Raw genomic sequence first — 18,916 nt, forward strand, 5'->3', positions numbered from 1 at the left:
TTAAGGCTTTCTAAAAGGTCTGCTCTTGACAAAGATTTTCAAAGAATCTCCATCTCTTCCTCTTCATTTTCCTTACTTCCAGAACTTTAAGAGGAGATGATATTTTTCTCTTGAGAGTTTATTAATTTATACCTTATAATGCCTAAAGAGGTTTGCTACCTTGCAAACAGCATGGAACACTCATTTCCCTGGAACTGAGCTCAGCCTGTTCCCCAGGTATATCCTTTGCAGTTCCAGCTCCTCACAGTCATAAGATGAGGGTTTAACCTTGAATACAGATTCTATTTCTACCTATTTTCAATAAAAGTTGCCATTTATCTTTCTTAATTTTCATGTTCTTTACTTTCATACACAATATAAGTAATCATTTCAAAAGCTGTTTCACTGCTCAAAACACACTTTCTTCAATATTCAGGTTCTTAAAACAACACTATCCTCTTTCTTTTCCATGTCACCTTCTGAATGCCATAGATACATTTGTAATCTCCCTGCAGACATTCTCCCTGTAGACCTTTAGATATTCTAAAATTAATTCCTCTTGCACAGACCAAAATTAAATAATTCTGTCCCATCCAAGTTGGCAGTGCCATAATAGTCTGCAACAATACAGAAAACGGCAATCTTGACATAAGATACTTTGAAAGAAATTCTGGGCTTACCTGCAATGTACGACCATAGGTCCAGCATCAGGTGGGTTGCAGGTCTTGACGCGTCGCAGGAAAGCTAAGAATGGTGTTGGGTGTTCTGGGACACCGTGGTCAGGCCAGGCAGTGAACTGGAATTGCCTCACTTCCCTTTTCTCACTTGAACCATTCTATGAAATTACAAAACTTCATGACAAAACTGCCACTTGATGTGATATTGGCACTTTTCAATGAAACAATTGCAGAAACATATATACCAGCGAAGTGTATTTAAATCACATTTGGGGCCAGAGAGAAACGGAACTTAGGCTATGGAGGGAAATGTTTCTTGTATTCTAAATTGCAGGATTCAAACAATGTAAGAGCTTTAACTATACTGCACAGTAATGCATCACAACAAATGCCAGACCTTTAGCTAGTATTTCATTCAGTTAAATGGTTTTTCATAGCGAGAGCTCTGTATTAACCTAGAAGACTCCATGCTGTAAGAAAAATACACTCTGTCTGTAGAAGAAGTTTCACTGTTCAGTACTGCTAGCAGGAAACGTGGGAGGAAAGTGGAAGGAGGGAAAGGGAAGAAAGGGAGTGCAGAAATAAGGAAGAAAGGCAGGGAAAGCAGGAAGCAAAAGGAAGGCAGACAGGAAGGCAGGAAGGAAGGGAGGGAGGAAGGAAGGGAAGGAGGGGAAAAGGAGAGGAGAGAAAAAGGAAAAGGAAGTTAAAAAGAAAATGAAAAGGAAATGAAAGGATAAAAGTTGCCTACATTTAAATTTTAAAGTCTATTGTAAGTATATATAAGTATATATACCTTGTAAAGTGCAAATGTACGAACACAGTACGTTGCCAATTCAACAGTGTCTAAAAGGGTCACTTGGATTAGTCCGTAAGTTTCTGTGCCTCTGCTTGGCCAGTATTGATCACACTTCACCTGTAGTGAAAAATATGTAATTATTTAATATATTTAAAACTGACATTTATTACATATCTGAGTGTATATCACTGTAGGTTTTTAAAGTATGTGGAGATAGAATGTTCAACAACTGCTAAGGATCCAACAGAAGAAATTTATTTTATCATCATTGCTTTTCTGGTAGTAGCTTTTACAATATCTTCTTCCATAATGGGTATTTGAAAATTCAGTGGGGCAGATGATTAAGAAATACCAATAAGTATAGACACACTAAAGAAAAAACATTTTATAGTAGCTAAAAGTATGACCTATATCTTCAGTAACTCACCTTTCACAGTCCAGAATTTAGTAACAGTACTAATCCAGTAAAGGTAGACACACAATTTTTCAAATATTTGCCATATTTCACCTATTTCACATTAGTCCTCAAACATATAAACTGTTGCTTGGATGCTAATATTTAGTATGTATAGAAATATCTCAGTAAAAACCTGATTTTTTTTAGAAATAATTTTAGTACATGGATAAATGAAAGAGCACCAACAACTATTAAGTGCACTGTGAGAAAAAACAATTTCCTTCTCAGATCAGTGTTACGAAGCATATAACGAAATTGTGTTCATAGGCATTTAAAAAACATGGTTTGACAGAGAGAGTTCATCCATCAAATTTTAAAAGGCACAGGACATTTAATTCAGAGACATCTCCGTTTCAAAACACCATAGTTCAGAATATTAACGAGCTGATATAATTCTGTATAAGATGATAAGAGAACCGTGTTTATCATCATTGCTGAGGCTCAATAATTTGTTTCAGTTAAAAATGGTATTTATGATGAAAGCTATTATGAAAAAAGAAATGCTGAACCCCTAAAACAATCAGAAACATGGTACAAAGTAGTATGGGGGTTAAATAATTGAAAATATTTTGCTTTCAGTGACTGATAGGTGAAACTGAGATGGTCAGTCTCCGTTCTATTTATAACAATACATTCTTATCAATTAGCCTTGCATACGGTGCAGAAGTGTATTCTGAATCCAGTAATAATATATTGCATTTTTTTAATAAATGTCTTCACTAATCACTCTAAGCCAGACTCATACCAAATTCATTGAGAACACACAAACTGTAAGAAACAACAAAAGCAGAATATTGCACAGTATTTCTGATAAAATGTTAATTATCATGCTAATCCAAGAGAAAAACTGATGATTCCCCCAAAGTGGAAAATGCATCTTTGAAACTCATGTGTTCTCCAGGTTTCTCACTCTGCACAGTACTTATTGAAAAAGACTTAGTATGCTCTCAAACTCCCCAGTCCTGAATAGCTTTTGCTTGCAGATCATTTTATTTTGAGGCTCACAGTTCACAAATCACAGTCTGAGAACAAGGAATCTAGATAAAGAGAAGAAAAAATTCTAACCACTGAAGCAGGTGATGAACATTCATTAGAGGCAAAAAAACCTGAAACAATTTTTTACGGGAATTGATAGCTTAATTTATAGATAAGGAATTGGAACAAAGTAACTGAAAATGTTTATTGATAATACAGTCTTAAAGATGGGATTAATAGTGTATAAAATCCTCTTATTAAGAGGAATTACGTAATTGCTTCCTTGTGCCATTTACTGAAATAATGAAAGAGTAAGTATTGCAGGTACTTCATGAATATCAGTGATTTACTTGCAAGATTCCTAATACTAAAAGAAGGCACCGTGGCCTTCTGCAAATCAGATAGAAAGGTATATTTTCAATTGAGTTATTTCAAGCAATTATAGTAAATCTACTTTCACTTTCATTAATATAGACACAGTATAACTTGTGTCTATATTGGTTAGCTGTATTTTAGACAAACAAGTTGTGGTTTGTTATTTATTATTTATTAATTCCCATAGAATGACATAAATTTTTTCATGGAAAACCTTGATACATAATAGCTGTTGTCTGTAATTTTAGCAACTACAGGTTTAGTATAAACCTCTGACTAAACCTGTTTGGTTTGAATGATCTTTTAAAAAAATGAATAAAAATGGTAGAATACTTTATGTATTTTTAATAAAATGAGTACAAGAAATAAATATCGGCTATGCCTTTGCTTGCTTAAACATGCAGTTCTCCTCTTTACCCTGCAGTTCCCACATATAAATTGTACGCTCGTAGAAGCAGTGCCAGCTTCCAGAAAGCATGCCTGAAAAATTAACCAGCTTTCTCACTAGAAAGACTTTATAAAAGCAACTTCCAAATGTAATAGAGAGAAATAAATGTTCAACACAAAAATGAAATTGAAATTCAGAACATAGTAGGTTACCAGCATCTTTGCAAACAACAGAAAATACTTGGTTTATTTTTATTTTGTATAGTAATCTAATGTTAAGCATATACTCAGATTTAGAAGCCTGTAGACAATTGCTCTTTTTCAGTTAGGCTGGGAGAAAATAAATGTGCCTGCTCTTTTAGGTGCAGATTTTAGGTTTTTTTTTCATTTATTACTTTATCTAACAAAAACTCCAATAATTTTAAAATTTTTCTAAAATACTTCCTGTGAGAGCTAGCTGATGCAGAGGACTGCTGCTGAAAGCAGACACTAACTGTTCAAAAATAAATACAATTTGTAGACCAGTGTATATATTATTTGAAAGAGGAAACTGATGAAAATAAGTATCAAATTTTTAGAAAGAAAACCTGATTTCGGATTGATGTGGATTTGACCTTCTGGAAGAGCACATGAAGCATAAGCTGATGGAACTATATCTTTTATTTCTTTTGCCTCTTTATTTTTCTCAGAACAAGAGGTCTTCTTCAGAGATGTGCCCTTACCTGCCTCCTACACTCTTTTGCTCTGTGATCATAAACCTTACATTCCCAATACTCCTAACAATTTAGAGTCCAATTTATCTTTGTGAGAGATCAGAACAATGTTTTCTATTGGACTTCACCAGCAGCAGAGAATCAAATAATATAAGTTAATTGTTAAGACACTATTTTCTGAGACAGAGTTCTTGTTAAATGTTTTATCCTATGTTAAGATCCCAGCCTTCAGCACTTAAAGTAAGTTTATTTTTCAGAGGTTACCTATTAATGTTTTTTTCAGAAAAAAATTCTCAAACCCCTTGAGTCATCCAAAATTTAACACTAAATGTCAACAAGTCAATTTTGAAAGTATTTGCCAAATGTTTTTTTGCTTTAGGTCTTTGGTCTCTGTTTAATTTCTCTGCAGTAAGGGCAATTTCTTCCTCGCTTGTGTACATTGTTTGGAAAACAGACAACTTTAATGTGGTAAAGTATGGTGATGATAACATGTGTCCTCCTTCAGAAATACAATTACAGGGTTTATTTATTTTCAGAGTTAGTTCGTAATATACCTGGTGAATTTCATAGTCCTCATCTTCCTCTTATCCACCCAGCTCCCAGTTCCAAGGGTTGATCTTTTCCTCTGCAGACTATATTCACCTGCACCCAATGAGAGCTTTTCTGTGCCACTAAGTGTACACGGTTACAGAAAACAGCTTTCACCAATAATTCTCTAATGTTCTCTTGCGTGTCACGAAAGGTGGCAAGATGAATGAAACAGACACAGGAGCATAGAAGAACTCACTGGTGATTTCAAAGACTATTTTTTAAAGAGAAATTCAATTACAAGTAATGACAAGCATTTTACTACTACTTTCACTATTTCATGATCATAGGTTGCACACTACCAAAACCACTACATCTGAGATCAGAGCAGCTCTCAAAAGACTACTAAATATATTATGAAATCTTTTAAGTACTATAGTAGTAGACATAGCTAGAAGACATAACTAATGATAGGCACATTCTCTTAACCTGCCCCTCAAACATACACATTTTCTTTCTCTACATTTCTTCCACTCAGACCATGCAAATCCTTGCTCTTCGTGGAAGTACGAGCATTCGCTGAAAGCAAAGCTGTAAGAAAATGTAAATGCTTTCTTTTCCATTAAAAATGAGAAGCTTAAGACCATTTCAGACTTGAGGGGTTTAAGTAGCTACAGAGTTCCTAAGAATATTTGTGGATATTCACACTTCAACAAGTCACAGACACTAGAGAAGGCACTACCATGCATCAACGGAGCTGAAGGAAGTGTATTTCCATATGAACATATGAATACAAAGATTCCTGACATTCAAGGGTAGAGAAATAATTTTCCAGTATAAAGTTCCATCATTCAGGCTGAAAAGCCCCTTCAGGTGATTCTTAACACGAGCCAGCTGTTACAGGCCATCTCAGATTATAAGGACAAAATGCAGATCAAGAAAGAGACAGCAAACTAGTAATAGGCAGATTCATATAGTACATTACTTGCTATAAGAACAGCATATGAATTGTGCTGAATCTGGAGTAGGAAATAACAGCAGCATGTAACATACCTCTTGCTCTGGTTTTCTTAATAATAATAGTCTTGCAGACAAAACTTTCTAACGAAATTTTCAGATGGTCTTCCTTCAAAAATAAAGTATCTCTACAATGATGTTGAATCATAATAATAATTATGCAATAAAAAAGGTAATGCCAGTTGTTGGCAATGGAAACTGCCTCAAACCCTATCAGGCTAGCTTAGTGCCTCAGACATTCCAGCTAATGTTCTGTCTCCAAGCAGTTGCTACTCTGAAGCCATCTTCCTTTTTGCAACAATGCCTTGCCACCTAAAGATCGGGCTGGTTTGAGTCTAAAGATAGTAGGCACTGACACTAGTACATGAGATTGTAATGCAAAGATTTTAAAAAAAAAATCAGAATACAGAAACACATTTGTTAGGCCTTATTTGAACAAGATTTGGTCAAGTGTCACTCATTCACTTTAGTCTAACTCTAAATGACAGAATAAAAATATAAACTCCTATTCAGAAGTAAGGCTGAAAATAAAACAGTTTAAAGTTTTACATTTTGCTTTCAGAGAGGCACTGAATTTAATAGGATCCCAAATTCTGAAAGAACTGAACACCCAGCCCCAGGCAGACAGATCCTTCTAAATCTCACCAAATGTAATCCCAAAACAATTAATCGCTTCTGGAAATTTTGGTTCTTTGAATATATTTTTTACTACAGAAAAAAGACCAGTGTATGCACTGGTCTCTAATAACGATTTATAGTAGACATGCACCGGTGAGTATGTAAAGGCAAAGATGCTGAGGTTTAGTCTGGAGAAAAGGAGGCTGAGCGGAGACCTTATCACTCTCTACATCTACCTGAAACGAGGTTGTATTGAGGTGGGTGTCGGTGTCTTTGCCCAGGTAACAAGCGATACGACAAGAGGAAATGGCCTCAAGTTGCACCAGGGGAGGTTTAGATTGGATGTTAGGAAAAATTTCTTCACCAAAAGTGTTAACAAACACTGGAACAGGCTGCCCAGAGAAGTAGTTGAGCCACCACCCCTGAAGGTATTTAGAAGATGCTTGGGTGTCTTAGGGACATGGTTTAGTGGTGGACTTGGCAGTGCTAGGTTAATGGTTGGACTTGATCTTAAAAGTCTTTTCCAACCTAAATGACTCTATGATTCTATGATTGTTGAAGCTCATCTGAACCGAGTATTTGGAGTTTAAAAACTAGATAGAAAATAAGCACTTCTGCAGTGCAATGTAATTCTAAGGTCTTAGCTACAGTAGCCTTGAAAAAGAAGTGGCTTTGGAGACAACATAAATGAACTTTAGGCTAATCAATTCGTAACAAACTTTAGCCCTTTAGTAAGTCTGCAAATCAACCCTCATTACACCCTTACTTTTTGAAATTTCTGAGATACGATTAGTAGGCTAATAGTTAATAGTGAAAGATAATTGATAATTAAAAAGATAACCCCCAAACTGTTTCCATTCTGATCCTTATGACAGAGTGTTTTACGGTTATTAAAACAAAAGGAAACAGATATTAAAAGGAATCTTGGGCATATTTGAAATGTGTTCTCTAGCTCGTCTTTCACCTTCATCTGTACAAGCCAAGAACAGTTCAAAACTATACTGCTGGCATCAATGTGAGATGCCCTTTTTGAACTCTTCCTAACGGCAGGGAAAGCAGGGTCTTAGTGAATTCATTTTGAAGGATGAGTCTGTCAAACAGTTAAGTACAGCAAGATTTTCCAAAAAGGTCTTGAAAAGGTTTATTTGAATGGAACTGAAGGGAAAAGTGAATGGGCTGACTACTTTTTGCTTCATCCTCTTCCTGTACTCAGGGCTGATCACTGTGTGCAGCCTGAATAATCCTTTCACTGAATGAGATATTACATTACAGTATGAAGAACATATTGAGCAATTCAGCTTACTATTCAAGTGCTCTAATGAAGATTTTCTCTTCTCCATACAAGAGAGCTCTCTCTTTTAGCTGATATGAATATAATGTAAGACATCAGTGAAACAAAATAATCAAAAGAGTGAAACATCAGAGCAACAAAATTCTATTACTCTTATGTTTTTGGTTCACCTGAAAGCCAGAAGTGAATGCATGAAACAGCATGAAAATGAGAAACGGTACATTGGAGAACATTTTGGGACCTTAAGAGGTTTCAGTTTGGATTTTGATTTGTGAATGGAACTTTGAGTCATGGTGAGCTTTCGATTGCTAGTTTAATACACAGATAAAATTCTGAATCTCATAAATGTATTTCATACAGTTCCCAAGATATTAACCAGAAAGACCACCTAGAAAAAACATCTATTACCAACATGTGCCTTTCAGTAGCCAGCTGTATCCATTAACTTCCTTAGAAAATAGGAAAAGCTTTGTAAATGATGGAAAATGTAGATCATAATATTCTCTTTCAGAGACACCTGTCTGAAGAACTTAAATTTTCCAGATGTATTTCTCACCATAAAGGAGAACCAGTCTTGAGTCTTTCACCAGAATCTGCTAAATAAAGAAATGTGGGGTTATTTTCCCTAAACGACACTAAATTCATTCACTGACCTTTTCAAGCCTGAAATTCCCTGAAAGAACTCCCTGCACTGAAGTAATAGGTTGCAGTGCTAAACCAAACATGAACTAATCATTACATTTTGAAAACAAATATGCAGAATTTTTAATTTTGCAAGGAAATCTTCTAACTCAAAATGTCAATGGCCATTCTCTACATGTGGCATAGTCCCTCTGTCTGCATTAAGAGAAGAATTACATGAGGTAGTAATGTATGTCTTACCTCAAGCACAAAGCAAATTAACTAAGCAAATAAAGTCAAATTACAGAGTTACAATACAGTTTTGACTAAACCACTTTCTAGACACTTGCCTCAGGGAACAGTATTTTTGAGACAACTATCAGTTTACCATATGGACACAGAATCATAACACAAAAAACTGGATGGTTGCCTTGAAAAATATTTGTGGCAGTACCAGGTATTGCCATATCCTTTCAGGTAAGACTGGTGTGAACAGTTCTTGAAAGCTTACAGTGGAAGACACTGCACAAAATATCCTACGGAGTTTGCTCCTTTCATGACATTCTATTTTGGAAGTTCTTTAACAGTTTAACATAAATCACATTTGCTGCAAAATTTATTTCTCCCTCCTAGAGCCCCACAGGCAAGGAAAATGGTTGATTGCCATGAAATTTTTAACAGCCTTTCACATGCTGGAAGACTATTATGTTTTCCTTCACTCTCTTATATATAAAACAAATCCAGTTCTTTCTGACTTTCCCCATACATCGTTTCTCCAACCTCTGATCATTATTGTTCTCTTCTAGATTCTCTGTAATTTACCAACATCTTTTCACATGGGGCATTCATTCTGTGTGTCTTCAAGTCCAAATGTGTATAAGCTGAAATAACCAGACATGGCATGCCAAAACTACTTTCAGCCTATGCAGTGGTGTTACAACATTTCTTTTCACACAAAATTGACCCTGCTTATAGTATGGCATTTCAACAGCTATTTTGGTGGGTGACATAATAGTCTGAGTTTTAGCTGGGGCACCTTGGCACTGCACTTCCACCTCTAACGTGTCTAGAAAAAGAAACTTTAAGCTTTATTGGTGAGTGCAGTCTATGTTAGTATACATCTAGGATTAGATTCTTACATGAATTAAGCACCTATTACTGACTGCATTTTAGTGAGAGTTGAGCATGCCCCTGCCCTTGCGCCTCTCAGAATCCTTCCATAATGAACAGCCATATGGCTGAGTTTCACAGTTCTGACACGGTAACTGGTGACTCCAGCTCATACAATGGTGTAGGAATTCTTGGACTGTGGCCATCGCATTCTGTTACAGTGAAAAAAACCCAGTACAAGCCTACACATTTTTATTTTTATTTTTGTAAATCTGGTGAACACATGGTCTACTTAACTTCGGATTTTTCTTTTTTTTTTTGCCAGCTCTCTCATTCATTCTTCTTCTGACTCACATCTTAGCATGCTGAGAGCACTAAAGAAATGAAATAAAATTCTGATAGTACATTACTGATACAGAAGTTATTGGTTTGCCATTAGAATTAGGGAATGAACAATGACAAAACTGCACATTTAATTCTTCTTTAGTAAAACAATACCATTCTATATGAAAGAATGGCATCTGCAACATGTCCTATCTACTAATATGGCTGCTGGGAGAGATGTTAACTTACCTCTTACCAGATAAAGACATGCATATTCTTCTAGTTGCTGCAAAACGTAGCTAAAAATTTTATTTATATTTTCATATGTTTAAATACGTATTTCACAACTTAAAAAAACCCACACATTTTTACATACCTGTGCTGCCCAATACAAAACAACAGTGCAGCTTTTATGCACAAATCAATTACATTTTGTCTAAATACAGTAGAATACAGGTGCACTTGGAAGCATATTTATATAATCTGTAATGAATTGTTAAGTGCACGTATTGATGACTTTTCTACTCATATTAGTGAAGATGTCTTATTGTCACTTATTTTCGATCCAGTATTTTGACAGGTAATAGCTCCAGTATTACCTGTCAAAACATACTTAGGAGGAAAGATCTGAAATTTGCTCCTGAAGCCCTGCACAACAAATGGAAAACTACCTTAATCTCAATCACATAAAACTCTGCTGCACAGTCTGTATTTGTCTGAAAGACCTTCATGCATTTCCTACAGACAAGAAAACAACATTCTTAGTTTTCTTTGCTTATTATTTACTGTTGTGCACGTACTATTGCTTTGTCTTAGCTGTGACATCAGCTACGTTAGATATCAGTGCCTACTCTGCCATCAACAAATGAAGATTCATTAAAAATTTTAGCAATTTGTGCATTTGGAGTAGAACAATTTAAGGTTCTTCCCAGAGCTGCCTTTATGTTTTCCGTGCCTATAGCAAGATTTAGGTATCTTTGGTGGCCAGAAATTTGTTTCAAAGCTATTCTTACTAAAGAGTCCAAAGGTACAATTACACTTTCCACTATGCTTATTCAAATGTTTTTGTTTTTTATACTACTTGAATCTGAAAAAAGCTTCCCTCATTTAATATGTCCCATTCCTTCAAAAAAAAGCCAAACCCACCAAACAAAACAAAACCCCCAAAATGATTTTACTCCGATTTCCACCTTCAAGACACACATCTTCATCTACTTGATATTTCTACTGTCACCCAATCTTCATTTTTCTAACACATAGGATAGTCTATAAATCTATAAAAAATGAATTGAAAGACTTAGCTGGAGTGTTCCTATTTGGGGAGATTCAGACCTGTTGCATGTCACTTGGAACAACACAGGTACCTATTTAGCGTTGCAGCAACCTCAGGAAAAGTCTGCCTGGCTTTTCTCAAGACAGTGCCAGCTCTCCTGACTCTCTCGGATATCAGTGACCAGCTGAGAGAAGCTAAGTCCAGGGTCTTTTAACTATCCTTAGATGTTCTTATGGAACTGATACAGGCTCCATGCAAATAGTCCCACCTATTTCAATATTGGGGAACAAAATCTGAGACAGGATACATGACTTTTATTCTGGGTTTGTTTCTACCTCCCCCTTCCCAGTGAAAATCCAGGATGCAAGATGTTAAACTCTGACAAACCAAGATGATTATTCTATGCTTATATTTTTATATATTCTTGGCTTATAATATTGATGATGATATCTATTTCCTGACAGTCAAGTAAGTGTCTGGATCAGGCTAACAGAATGCCACAAATGTAGTGTCCCCATGTATTTACTTAGTCATTAGCAAATTTGAATGAAGCTGATAGTATCACTATGAAAACTAAAGCCTTCCTCATCAGTATAGAAGTTCAGAATCTGGCTCATTTGAATAATCGCTAGGGTCATTATATTGTCATTTAGCTTTGACCCGATTGGTGTTTTTTGACAGAAGATTCTAATCCTAGGCACTACGGTCCCAACATAGAAAATATTGCCAATGAGGTTAAGGAGGTAAGCTATCAGCTCCAAAACAACACAGTAAGTGTATTCAAAATAAGGAATTACATAGCAAAGAAGGAAAAGGTTGAATTCTCTTTCAAGAGGATGATCCACTACAGTATCGTACCCTGAAACAGGGGCCAGGACTAAATGTTTCCTGTTTGAGGCAATATTATCTTTTGCTATAAAGCAAGATTCTCTATCTTCATCTGATCATTCACATCATTCACTACAGCACCCAAGTTCTCAGAACATTAAATTAATTCAGAGGATCTGAAAAAAAAAGAAAGGAAAACCTGCACTGCTGGGGGTGGAGGGGAAGGCAGAGGAGTAGGGAAGAGAGGTATCACACATTAATACTCTACAGCTTTCCTTAGTGTAACACACTACTGCTTTTTTTAATCTCTAATTTGCAACCTTCAGTATAATTCTTTTATTTCATTTAGATTAAACTCATGTATGTGACAAATATGCTACCAGCACTGTTCTATGTACTGCCAATGTGTATAATCCTTTTTGATACAAATTATGTGCATGGTAGCTGAATGATTGGACTGACTTTCTCTCCCTAGTCTGGTTTAGGTCAAGTGAAATTCAGGTGATGACATTTCATACGAAACCAACAAAGTGTGAAAGGTTATTAGTGAAAGAGCTTCTCTTTTCCTGCACCTTCCTTTTAGGCAAACAAATGAATAATGAATTCACTGTAACATCTTCATTTGATGTACTCAGCTGTAAAATATATACATTCTCAAAGCTGAGGTTACTCAGACATCTAACACATGCTAATGAACCAACTTTGTTTCTGCAGATGCAATTAAAATCCCCATCTTCATCTATGCAGTCCAGGTTAAAAAGGCTGATATCAAGCTGCAGGACTACATAATGAAAAAAGCAAGCTAAACAGAAAAGACGACATGGAGATGGAAAGTAGATGAAGTCCCAGAGAGAAATGATCTTGCCTTGCAGCAGGAATAATGATCAGGCTGCCAAGACACAAAAGCAATCAAAAAGGAATCAAAGGAAAAAGAGCAACAAAATTAGCAAAGATCTTCATCTCTAATGGTATGTAACAGTGTTTGTATTTCATGTTTGGAATTTCACTTGGTTGCCTGCTATAAGGATACGCTATATAAAAATGATAGCATGAGAAAAAATAACAATAAAAGGTTGTCATCATATTCTTTTTCCACACAGGGATTCCCACTGCTGCCTCACCACCAATACCATTAATTACATTACATGTAGCTACTGTATTAGGAGAAGAGGTAACTGGTATGCCATATTCACAGAGTTGCAGACTCTAAGGTTGGAGCTGAATTAGGTACTGGATAGCTGGTCTCTAATGCTCTGCATTGAGTGCATCAAACTCACTTGACCTATGAACACAGAATGAGCTAAATTATGCACAAAAAAATATGCAAACATAAGCATTAAATGCACAGACAATCCATTGACTAGATTGTCTCGTCTCTCATTACGGTCAAGGAATGTATTGCTGCTGAATGGTAATCACTTCTGGAGGTGATTACTATTCTGATCAGTGTTTTTTTAGGGTGCTGTCAGCAAAGGCTAGAGTTAGCTTAAAACTCTGCTAAGCAATTATTAGAGAGAATGAGTAGAATTTTATTTAGTTACATCAAAACATCTTTCTAGACAGTGGGTGCCTGTGGCCTGCAGTATTAAGATAAAATCTCAAGTATTTAAATACACCTTCTGCAATGGGTTGCTTATTAGGATCAGATTTTTTCTTAGCTCTGATGCTATTTAGCAGCAACTTTAATATATAAGAAGTAATTAGTGAAGAAATGAGCAAAATTTAATTTTACTAGACAAGGCCTGTAGACTCAAGATAAAATGAAAATTTCTGATAAAATTACCCTCTGCTAGGTACTAATTGCCATCAGATACGTACAGGCAGTGGTGTTAATGTAGGTTGAATTTACATGCAGAAAGTGATTCTGTAATTAGAATGTTATACATTGCTTGAACTGAAAAACACCTATTCTATTTTTAAAAAGTGATGAAATGGTAAAAGAATAAATATATATATGTACTTCAATAAGCCTCCAGAAAGGAATGGCTGTTGCCAAGAAGTTCAACAAGTTATGTAATCGTTGCAATTATATGTATCCAAGCATGTGAAAAAAACATCAATGCCAACACAGTACAGCATTAGGCTTTACAGTGCATTCCCCCCTGTTCCAAGCTTACACATGCAAAAACATTTTTATTTTGAAATGGAACTCATTCATGAGTTACTGAAATATCAACTGTTATCCAGTTACCTCCATAAGATACTTTTTACTGATTTAAAAGCTTTTCTAGATGATAAGTCTCCTTTCCTCCTCCTTAGTCTCTTTCTCTCCTTCTGAACTGTTCTTGATCCTCTGTATTTATGGCATTTTTTAACACACGTTGCACAGCACCTTAGGTACTTTAGCTTTTTGTATTGCTAAGGGCCTTCCACCTGTAATCTTGCAGCCTGCCTCTTGCAGCTCCCTACCCCTTCACACAAGCTCCCAGGACAGCATAATCCAGAATGCCTGTGGCAGTATTTTTCCTGTGACACTCTTCTTTGTTATTCATCCCCTGGACTTAAACTTGCAAACCCTGATACTGTTGTTATGGCAGGTTCCCAAGGGAAGTGATTGCCACTGATGGTAGAATCACCCCTTCTTTCTCCCCTTCCCTGATTTCTGCATTTGGTTGTAACTTCTGGTTTACACTACAGGACTCATTAATGCATTTGCAGAAAACTCAGCAATGAACCAGCTGCATAGCACCTTCCCCAGTCAACGCATGCTCCCAGCAATGATAACAGCATCATAAGCAGGAACAACTCATGAGGAGTTTTGAGTACGTCTTGACATAAAATACAGAGTTATTGTGGGAAAAGTAAGATGGGGGAACCAGCTGCTCTACTGGAGAGGGTGCTGAGGGTTGGACACTCACTTCTCTTTCTGATTGGCCACTGAGAAGGGTTTTTCCCTTTTCTTTTTCTCATGATCTTTCTCTTATTTTTTTTCCTTTCACTCCTCCCCCCCGCGCAATAACATCCACCATTAGAACTGATGAACGCCATCACATACAGACCTGCTAGTAAATTTTCATGCAACACACAGTGGTCTGTTACTACTCTTTCCATCACTTTCTTGATTATATAACAAAAAAGTATTATTAGTTTTGATTTCCCTTCACATATAACACATCTTTTATTATAATACTTCTATTATTACAATAATATCGTTATGTTTTAGTCTCTTATTTTCCTAATTTTACTTTGTCCTGTAAAATTGAGTTTGAAATATCACAGATAATTTTGTATTCTGTTACTGCATATGCTGTTGTGGAGTTTTCCTAGCACCCAGCATGTGCTAAAAAAAAAGTCTTATGTTTCTCAAGGAAATCCAAATCCTCACTGATCTTAAGTAATGTTTAATCTATACTATATGAACCTGAAAATTGAATGCTGTTGCCATACATTAACTTCCCCATAACGGGATGATACAATCGTATTCTTGATACTACAGAGGAAGTAACATTTTCAATCACCTCCTAACATTTCCGGTATGATTGAAACAGAAAAGAAAAAAAAAAAAAAAAAAAAAAAAAAAAATCACCGTGGATCAAGAGATTTTAAGTTTTTCAGAGTATAAAAAATCCTACGAAATAAGTGGCATGAACTGGTTATTTCACAGTGGAACTAACATTTTGTATATAAGTGATTTTCATAGTATGAACACTTTTAACTGGTGGCAACCTAAAAAAAATCAGTTCTTGGGCATATATAGGAGGCAGACAAAAATACATGAAAGAAAATAAAATCTTACATAAGTGATTACTCAGGTACAATATTATTAACATTGTATATGCTTTCCTTACCCTGGACCTCTCCTCTAGTTTTGTCATCATGACGACAGTTGCACCCCGTTGCTCCCACATCATCCTCCAGAAGTCACCGAAGGTTTCTGGCAATGCCCCTTGTGTTGCTATATAAGCATTCTGTTTTCTGTATCCATCTATGTAGTTGGCATTGATATAGTCACTGCCTGGTATGCCTGCAAAGAGAGAAGAGTGAAAACACAGGGCAGCATTTCTGTGCTGTCCTTTTGTGCAAGGGCTAAAAAATCCTGTGACACAGCTGGATCAGTGTATCTTAGCTTGTTGCATGCCAAGTAGTACATGGGTACTTGCAAGCGAGTGTAGGCCATTTGTGGCGCCGAGGGGCATGATGGCCTCTCTGGGAATAACCATTCTTTTGAAACAAAGGACTCAGCCTGATAAAGAAGTATAAAAGAAGCCTGAAAATAAAAGAAGCAGATGGAGAGACCTGAGAGTGGAAACAGCAGCTTTTAAAAGCTGGTCTGACACTGCTTGCAGTCACCCACCAGTATGACAGCCTCTGCCTGGGCCAGACAGGGAAGCCTCTCCATTAGATGCCCTGAGTAGGCTCCATTTAACACTCTCGTTGAGCTCACCCCATTTCTTTTAAATATAGAAAAAGTGTTAATGTTGTCAGACTATTGATATTACTGCTACGTTCATTTTCCCCATTAAATGGGAAGCTAACTATGAGCTTTATTTTAACAAAACACATTATGTAAGTTAGGTTTAAGAAACAGTGGAATCTGCTATATGGTGTGTGCATGAAATAAAGACCTCTGCAAGTCTGAATAAAAACTAAATGCATGAAAAGGTGGCAGAATCCAAGACCTGTGGGCACACTGGACCTACACTGTCAATTGCTTGAGGCTCAGGTATTTTGGACAAGACTTACAGGTGGACTTTGGGTGTGTCTACCAGACACATGTCCATGCTTTGAGCCACATGGAAGTGAGACAGCTCCTAACTGGAATCTATTTAACTGAGGGTATGCAATGCCATGTCTGTACTGAGAGCTGGACCATAACGCGCTGCCTGCCAAGGTTGAGGAGGAGTACTGGTTGTAGTCAGGATCATGTTTCTAGTCTGGACTAATGAGGCAGCCGTGATCACGGAAAGGGGTAAATATGGACGTACAAGTTTCAGTTCCATCCCTCCTGGATGTGGGATAGAGCCGTGTCCAGCTTTTAACTCAGACTATGTGCATGTTGGAAGACAAAGCAAGGCAGGCATCAGTTTTGATGTTACTGCTGTTTTTTTAACTGATGACTTGAGGAAGAAAAGATACTCATGTGAGATCTCAGTGCTGGTGGGATGGCAAAGCAGTGTTTCCCACATTACCGCAGTGTTGAACATGGAAGTGTTCCCCAGAACAGTTAGCTGAAATACAGAACTGTGCATCATAATAAAATGATACAAAAGGTTTGTTGAAGTAATTAACAGAAGTTACTTCTTTGAGCAGAAATGAATGATTTATGTTTACATAGCCAATCTGTCACGTCCAAGTCTACAACCCCAGGATACGGTGCAGGTTCCACGAACTGTTTCAAAAGAGAGTCAAGGTGATACAAGCTCCCTGGCTTATTCTAAAGCTGTGAATATTTTCACTTCACAAAGCAACAGAGTTGAATTTCTTTGGCTATGAAACACAATAAGTTATTGAATATGTTTAAAGAAATGTTTCTCAAACTTTCTGTCGGAAACTGAACCTCCAAATATAGTCTGATGTATTATCTCCTGCTGGTGATCCCAAACCAGTAATTATCGGGACTGCACACTCCTGTATTTCCTGACAACCAGCGGCATACATTTGAAAATGTCTTCCACAATAATTTGAATTTGAACGGAAAGTAGAGGTACCTTTTTAACAGTTTTGTTTGTTTGTTCTTTTTTAGTTACAATTTGAAGAGTTTCTCCACTCATTCTGGGTAAGCTTAGTGTTTCATTCCACTACTTACTTAGTAATGAACAAACACACTGATTAACTGTGACACTAATTAAGACCCAATATAATCTTGAAATGATTCAGATTATGGGTTACTGCAGCTGTAGTCTGGCATAAAATTTTGCCTTTATGCCCAAGAAAGCTTAATAGATTTTCTTGTTTTATATGTTCAAATTATATTTAAACACAAATTTTAATTTGATTTGACTTTCTGTACAATTAAAAGAAAAATCTGACAAAATATTTCAGGGAAGGAAAAAGTTGGTAACTTCAGGAGCACAAGAGAGGCAGCAAATGGCACTCCTCAGGTAAAATGCATGGATGGACACAGGAAGACTGGTTGACTATGATTAGAACTGATTGAAAGTTTCTTCTGTGAGAAAAATAAAACAAAATAAAAAACCTTTAAAACCTGCATAGTCTGTAACTGAAAAGCATGAGTTCCCTCCATGAAAGGCAGAAACTGGAGTTCAAAAGTCTCACTCTTGTAGACTTGAAACTTTTACATGACACTTCTTACTGTGGATATTGGAATTAATGACTTAGAAAATACAACTGCTAGGCACAATGCCATATTTTCTTCCTTTGTCAAGATAATAAAACATTTTTGCACAAAACAGATGAGAAAGAAAAATGAAGCCAACAGGAGAAATCTACACCAACTGGGTATTATTACCAAAGGAACTGAGAAAGCTGGTAAGAAATGTTTTCTGCATAAATTAGAATTGTATTATGATGCCTGGTATCATACTTTGAAGCATATGTTATAAATAAAAGCCTGAGGAAAAAATGAAAAAGAAAAACAACACTTTGTAAAGTGGTTAAATGATCTTCTGGGAAAGCTGTCCTCTGGAGCTGATACTGCACAAACTCAGCGTGAAAATTAAGCATGAAAAGTATTGCAAATTGTGCACCAAAGTATGATCTTTACAAATCCTAGCAGCCAATCCTAGTACCTGATGTAAAAAAAGCCAGAATGTCTAAAATTGTAAATACTCTTTCTACTTACTAACTTGTATTAACTTTATTGATAAATTGTATTAAAATAAATAACTTCTGAATGAAATAAATTATAATTATTTAAATTACAATGAAGAAAAGCTTCCAGATTATACCTTCCTTGATCGCAGATGCAAGTAAGAAAGAATTAAGATTAACAATTACTGATATTTGCAAAGAGGATTCTTCCCAGCTTCCACTCTACTTCTCCACTT

The 18,916-nt window shown here is 36.2% G+C and overlaps 1 protein-coding gene across 2 annotated transcripts in view; it reads right to left on the minus strand.

Moving 5' to 3' along the window:
• The window catches only part of PTPRD (protein tyrosine phosphatase receptor type D), a 1,297,197-nt gene that overhangs the window by 32,887 nt on the left and 1,245,394 nt on the right, over nucleotides 1-18,916 (minus strand). For both annotated transcript variants that reach the window (XM_076363450.1, XM_076363449.1), the window contains 3 exons: nucleotides 15,758-15,933; nucleotides 1,450-1,569; nucleotides 660-814 (listed from right to left, as the gene is read on the minus strand). In XM_076363450.1, the coding sequence (XP_076219565.1) occupies nucleotides 660-814; nucleotides 1,450-1,569; nucleotides 15,758-15,933 (451 nt within the window). The remainder of the gene's footprint in view (nucleotides 1-659; nucleotides 815-1,449; nucleotides 1,570-15,757; nucleotides 15,934-18,916) is intronic.

The sequence above is a fragment of the Aptenodytes patagonicus genome, chromosome Z (genome assembly GCF_965638725.1).
Source record: "Aptenodytes patagonicus chromosome Z, bAptPat1.pri.cur, whole genome shotgun sequence".
Lineage (NCBI taxonomy): Eukaryota > Metazoa > Chordata > Aves > Sphenisciformes > Spheniscidae > Aptenodytes > Aptenodytes patagonicus.